The sequence below is a fragment of a genome, unplaced genomic scaffold (genome assembly GCF_019419815.1).
Source record: "Pyrus x bretschneideri cultivar Hongxiangsu unplaced genomic scaffold, Pyrus_bretschneideri_v1 Contig45, whole genome shotgun sequence".
In the NCBI taxonomy this organism is placed as follows: Eukaryota; Viridiplantae; Streptophyta; class Magnoliopsida; order Rosales; family Rosaceae; genus Pyrus; species Pyrus x bretschneideri.
Genome location: NW_025999779.1, coordinates 622662 through 629258, shown reverse-complemented (window position 1 = coordinate 629258; position 6597 = coordinate 622662). Strand labels below are relative to the sequence as shown.

At 35.0% G+C, this 6597-nt stretch overlaps 1 protein-coding gene across 1 annotated transcript; it reads right to left on the bottom strand.

Annotated features, from left to right (window-relative positions):
• Positions 1-975: 975 nt before the first annotated feature.
• LOC103933506 (protein RGF1 INDUCIBLE TRANSCRIPTION FACTOR 1) lies at positions 976-3134 on the bottom strand. The gene is made up of 4 exons (XM_009343198.3): positions 2973-3134; positions 2682-2864; positions 2207-2425; positions 976-1762 (listed from the first exon to the last, which is right to left on the bottom strand). The coding sequence occupies exons 1-4, from the start codon at positions 2973-2975 to the stop codon at positions 1574-1576; spliced, it is 594 nt and encodes a 197-aa protein (XP_009341473.1). The 5' UTR covers positions 2976-3134; the 3' UTR covers positions 976-1573.
• Between the last annotated feature and the right edge of the window lie 3463 nt (positions 3135-6597).

The window sequence follows — 6597 nt, the reverse complement described above, 5'->3', positions numbered from 1 at the left end:
GTGATACGCGAGTAACCTTGTTTTGACACGATAAAAAAAAGTTATTTTGATGATTTTAATTTTTTAAACTACTAAAAAAACTTACTATAATATACAATATATATAATGAATATGTATATATTGTTTATTAATTATTATTCTATATAAAATATAAAATTTAAGTTTTATTTATTTATTTATTTTATAATATATTATAGTTAAAGATTGAGATTAAAAATTATAAAACACATTAAAAATAAAAATATCAAGTAATTTAAAAATACCAAACACATTAAAAAATTATAATAATTAATTTACATGTGCAAAAAATATGAAAAAAAATATGCAAATGCTCGTAGTCGCATCCTGTCCTCTTTGAGGATGGGTATATGATAATTTGAATTTTCAAAACCATACAAACTCTCATGAATAGTATTTTAAAGAAGTTCAAAATAAACAAAATTCATAATCATAATGTATAAGTGTGAAAGATGTGAAAGCATAATAAACGTTCATAATTGCATCTTCAACGTTTGGACGATGGTTACATGGTCGTTTAGATTTTTAAAACCCTCCAAATCTCATGAACATTGTTTTTTATTTGAGTGCAAAATTAATAAAATTAATAATAATTATTGTAGAAATATGAAAAATGCAATCACTCATAATAAAAAGCTTTACAACTTTCATAAAGGGATCAACTCCAAAATTTAGTATGTATATACTAATTTAGTGTTGTGTTTTACATTTTTTTTGGGTCAAATTATGTTTTTCATATTCATTTTTATTGATTTAAAATATATTTTTGTTAACGGGTAACATGTCGGGTCATATTACCTGATAATATTAACGGATTGATTTCGGATCGAGTCATATTACCTGTTTACTTTAACAGGTATTACACGACACGATCCGTTAAGCTATCGGGTATGACACGAAAATGATATGAACACGAAAAACACGACACGAATGCCAGGTCTAATGCAAATGATCACATATAAAGCTGATTAGCCCCATTGCCATTACTTGAATTAAACAATACAAAGATGTTTCCTTACGTAAACGGCCCATGTGGTGGGTGGACCCACGAAAACTATAAAATTGGATTCCAAAAGACTTGCTTTCAATTTCTTAATTGACATGTACACCTTCCAACTATCAATAACAATTATGCATTATTGCATCTTTCTTCACAATTGAGAGAATTTATAGTTTTTATTTTCTTTTTTTTTGGGACCCAAAACCCAAAAGGAACATCTTTTTATCTTCTTCCTATACCCCAATACCAATATACCCCATTTATATTCATTTGACATCCATGTCCCCCAAATTCCAATGGCTTTCTAGTTTGCACCCTTCACTTTCTTGGACAAAGGGACTGCAATACTGGGCTGGAAACAAAGTAATGCTACACTTATCATCTATTTGTATCATCATTTGCACTATCTCTCTAATAGAGGTAGAGCCCGTCAACATATGCAGATCTTATTTCTATTAGAGAGATGATACAAATAATGTTACAACTAGATGGTAAGAATAACATTTTTGTTAACAATAATATGGTTGAAGTTGGAAGGGAGGGCATTTGTGCAAATTAGGAGCCAAAGGGTGCCCTATGAGGAATGCCTTTTCTTCTTCTTGTTGTGGAAGGAGGTGGAGGCGGCGTGGGCGGGCATATGTCTTGTTGTGAGCCTTCACGCAACTCTTCTCTTCCCCCCATTGCCTCCTCATTCTTTGCCTCTAAGGTAAAGTTTGCATCCCCATTTCTATTTATTCCCGCAAGCTTCAACATTGCCAAAAGCAACAACAAAAATTAAGAAAGATGCTAACTTTTATTTATAAAATTACATTCCATCACCAATCTAAAGGGGTCATGATCTTCACATTCCCGTTTATTGTTTCCACCGTGTGTTCCAGTTCCTTGATTTTTCTCAGATTTATTCAATCTAATGGCTAAGAAACTTGAACTTGAGCTGTAGGAACAACGGAAGTGCGAAAATCACTTCTTATTGAGAAAACCCAATTTAATGAAAGTGAGAAAATGTGGTGGCTCATGATAATGATCATTGTCAATGGTGGGTAAATGATGGTGATGGTGATGGAAATTAGAGAAATGTGGGAATATATTTATGAGCACAATGTGAAGCAAAACAAGCAAGCCAAAGGGGTTATTTGAATTTCATTTTTCATAAAAAATAAAATAAAGCAAAGTGAATGAAATACTGACCTTGCAGCCGAGTGAGCAGAAACGAACAGGGTCCAAGAGGCTTCTGCCACAGGTTTCACAAATGTGGGAAGCTCCTTTACTCCCAGCCTTAGGCTGAGGCCTCTCATTCAGAAACATAACTCTGGCGCTGTTTATGACATATGTCTGAACTCCGGTTATGTCCAATACCTTCTGAACTTCTGAAACCCTCACCACATCATGGTATGAAGATCTCCTTATCTGTAAAATCCCACCAAAAAATTTAAGAAATTTGTCCAAAAAACAACAATGCTAAGAAAAAGATGGGGAATCTTTTGGGTTTTCGTTTCGACAATGCGATACATTAAACTACTCTAACGGAGAAGAGGGAAGAGGGATTCGAACTTGAAACTTGGTGTCAGGGATAAAGGCACTGTTCTGACCAACTAACCTAACTCGAAAAAAATTTGGTGAGTTAGAGGAAGAGGGTTGGTGGAAAACTTAATTGGGATTTTACCTGAATCACTTGGTGATCTTTGTGTCTGGAGGACCGGCAATAAAAGCAGAAAGCATCTCCACTGCAATCTAAGCAGAACATGTTGGACTCACTTCTGGCGGCGTCTCCATGTGTACGGCAGACTCTGAAGAATGATGTGGTGAGCAATTGTTCTAGCCATGGAGGCACCAGCATTGTCCTGTCCTGTTAAATTTACGAAACCCAAAAGTCAAAACGGATGAAAAATGGGCGAAATTAGAAAATAAGGACAAAATGGGGTGCGTTTTTCAGAAAGAAAGACAAGAACGTTACCATTTGTGTGCAAGCGAGTATCTGGAAGAATGTGATGCCTTTGCTTCGACTGGACCTTCAATGGCGGAAGCGGTGAAATTTGCAGGCTCAGAGGACTTGCAGGGGGAAAATGCAGAGAGAGAGAGAAGGGGGGGGGGGGAGAGAGAGAGAGAGGGGAGAGCCTAAACGACCTGCAACTTTAGACTTCAACAACAAAACAACGCTTAGACGAGGGGACAAGGCTCATAAACTAATGTGAAAGAGCAATTAGAGATTGGACGGCTGCGATTGGGCGTGGTGGCTGAAGTGAAGGGATAGCTGTCGGATGAGTTTGAGAGAGATGGGTAGGTTTGGCGCTTACGCTACTTTGGATCTTCTTTGCGTCTCTACGTAGTCTCGAGGTCGCCCACTTGGCTACGCATAAGCTAATTAGTTGTTCATCAAAGTATCTTACGGCCCTTATTTCACTCCACGTGTCATGTTTTCCACGTGGCTCAACAAGGTCGGTCCAATAATCATAGGAATTACCAATTAATTGATGAGGTTTAAGAGGGTAAATGGCGAAGAAATTGATGGTTTTAACATTTTGAATTTGTTTTCAAAGGGGCGCAACGTAATTGTACCATTGAAATTTCTCACTTCTAAAAATACGTTTTATTTATTTTCATAATAATCTTCTTTAAAAGTTAGTTGAACATGTTTCGTTGTTCAACAATCAATTTGTTGTTAGTCACGTAGTATTTGAACAAGATGTAGTGAGTGTTAATGGAGGCGATATTTCATGAAAACTGTAGGTAATGGAACGGCGTGGGATAGATTAGCAATGTTTGTTTTATGTCATGCTCTATTAAATGGTTCGAGATGTGTTTTATATTGTTCAAAATACTTTCTTAATTGCTGATTGTAGTCGGAGTCAAGTTTTATGTCCCTTGCATTCTGAAACTTCCAAATTAATAAAGTTTTGCTCATATCGCTGATGTTCTTAAAGAACACAAGTATCAAAGAAAAAAACATGTTACAATTTAGGAACATGTTGATTTATTTAAAAGGGAACGCATGTGTGGAACATTAGTATCATATTAAGATAAAGCACAAAAGAAGGAGCACTATTAGAATGCTATCTTGATAGTCATTGATATTGCCAAATAAAATTTATAGCCATGGCTTGTTTTCATTTTTCTATTCTTTCTTTTTTTTTTTTTTTTTTTTTTTTTTAAGGAGACCAACTGGTGGTTTCGTCATAGTTTCCACTCTTCCGGGAGCTAGGAAGACTTATATAGACATTTCAGCCTCCTCCTGGGCAACATCATATGATTCACCAGTATCAGGAATTGAACTCATAACGTGTTGTGTGAAATATGGATCTGAAATTCGTCCCTAACCATTAGACCATCCTATAATGGTTTATAAGGGAATTAGATCCTCTCCGGATCTTCTCATTGGGGATCCAAGGGATCAAGATCGTACGGCTACAATTAAATACTTTTTATATTTTTAAAAGTAAAACAGTCTCGTTTTATGTGAAATATATTAAAAAAGAAAACAATTATAGTCGCACAATCTTTGATGAACGGTTGTTATTAATTAATCCCCGAAATCTTCAATGAGAGAATCCGGAGAGGATCTAATTCCGTTTATAGCCATGGCTTGTTGACCATTCTCAATATGTAATAAACAAGATTAGTTTGCTGACGTTTTAAATGGTCACGGAAGGAAAGCTCATTACAATTACATGCATAATTTTAGGCAGCAAGTCACGTCGAAAGGGATTTTAATAATACGTTGATTACACCAAGAATGAGTTATTTCAAATCTTGTTTATATTTTTTTATTAATATTTTTTAAAAATAAATTAACTTATATAAAAGTACGACTATTAAGCCGGCATACATATGGATTCCAGCACTGAGAAGAATTAATAAACAAGAGTCCATATTACTAGCCTCAATATAACACCCACAGACACACACACACACACACACACACACACACACATATAAGAGAAGATTTTTAAAATCATATCCTAGTGATCAAACAATTAGATATATTAGAACAGTTTTAAGACGTAACATCTTGCTTAGCACTTGCTCCACCAGGTGTTTATTGATATATCAATGCCAGACATAACTACGTATACTACATCCGACAAATTTAATTTCTTTAGAACAACTCTAATGATTGAGGATAAAGTTTAAAAATTTAAGCCAAAAAATTTTAAGCCATAACTAGAAATTGCTTTTCTCCTCCAATAGTTAATGCTTAAATTTTAGCCAATGGATTTAATTTTGGACCGTCGAATCTTTTTTTTACAGTTAAATTTGATCTCATCTTATCATAGTTGTTGGATTATAAGTAAAAAAAAGTTTGAAATATGATTGTTGGATCACCAGCGGTCAAATTATTTGGACCGTTGGATAAACCCTTCCAGCCCCATCAGCTCATAAAGAGTTGTTGCTAGTGTTGGACTTTATATATTTCATAAACAACTAAAAACACTAACCTGAAAGAATCCATAAATTATGCTCAATTGATAAAGTACTCAAAATCAACATGGCATGTAGGAAAGATGAATCATCTTTGACAAAACCTTGTGGAATATGCTCAACCATGGACTTCTCATTTGGGAAATCGTATTGGAATCCTACGAAATAATATGTTAGTTGACCAAAGTCTTTTGTACACTCAACACTCCTTTATACTCGAACTAATGAAGCGTTCATATGAGTTTCTGTGTATTGTGAACAGGGACCTTAGCCTTGTATTTATATGGATTTAACCTTAATGAATCTTCCCATAATAATGTCATTAGGATTCCTTGCAGTCCAAGGATAATTGATACACCAAATCTCATTCCAAATAGGATAGAATTAGGAGCCTTTATTCCCCAATGAAATCCGGAATATATTAACTTTACTTGGGGTACAAGCTATACCTATTAATTAAATCCTAATCCTATTTATATTCCAAGCAATCCTTGAATTAACTATGTAGACCTATTAGTCGTTGGATTATGATCCAACATCCAACATCTAGTGGCACACAAACTTTGTCCACATGGACCCTGCCATGTTATATCTGGCATATGGCATGAGTGTGGCAAGTTGGTCTGTGCTTTGAGCTTCAATCGCGCAGCCCACGCATGCTAGAGATGGTTTGGTAGGTCTAGAAAGAACGGGGGAATCTAGTCCAGAAATTTATTTTCTCCCCAAGACTTATTTTGGACCGATGGTTAGAGATGTTTTGGTGGGGTTTAAAGCTTAAATCTTAAGCTTTATCCTAACATTGTAGATGGTCTTAGTGTTAGGCGCATAACAACTAAGATATAGATCTTAGCCTTCCACAGTGGTTTAGGTGAGTGTGATACCTATATATAAGGATCAGGTATCTTGAGTTTCATCTCTATAATACTATTGCTACACTAGTGTGAGTTTAATATCTTGGTACCACACTCATGAGTTTGATATATTGAACTCGGGATTGAACTCATGAGCAATAAATTAGTATCACACTCACTGTTTATGGCCTACTATGGAAGACCTTAAGAGGGCTTTAATTTTATAGTAATTTTGTAATACAAGTGATATTAAAACAGAAGAGAGAGTCAAAAGTGAAGAGAATTAGACGCATGACTTGGTATGCAAAGAAT

Coding starts and splice junctions, on each gene's coding strand:
- LOC103933506 (XM_009343198.3), bottom strand. Junction 2,426..2,681: donor AAGATCACCAAGTGATTCAG/GTAAAATCCCAA, acceptor GGGATTTTACAG/ATAAGGAGATCTTCATACCA. Junction 1,763..2,206: donor TCTGCTCACTCGGCTGCAAG/GTCAGTATTTCA, acceptor GCAATGTTGAAG/CTTGCGGGAATAAATAGAAA.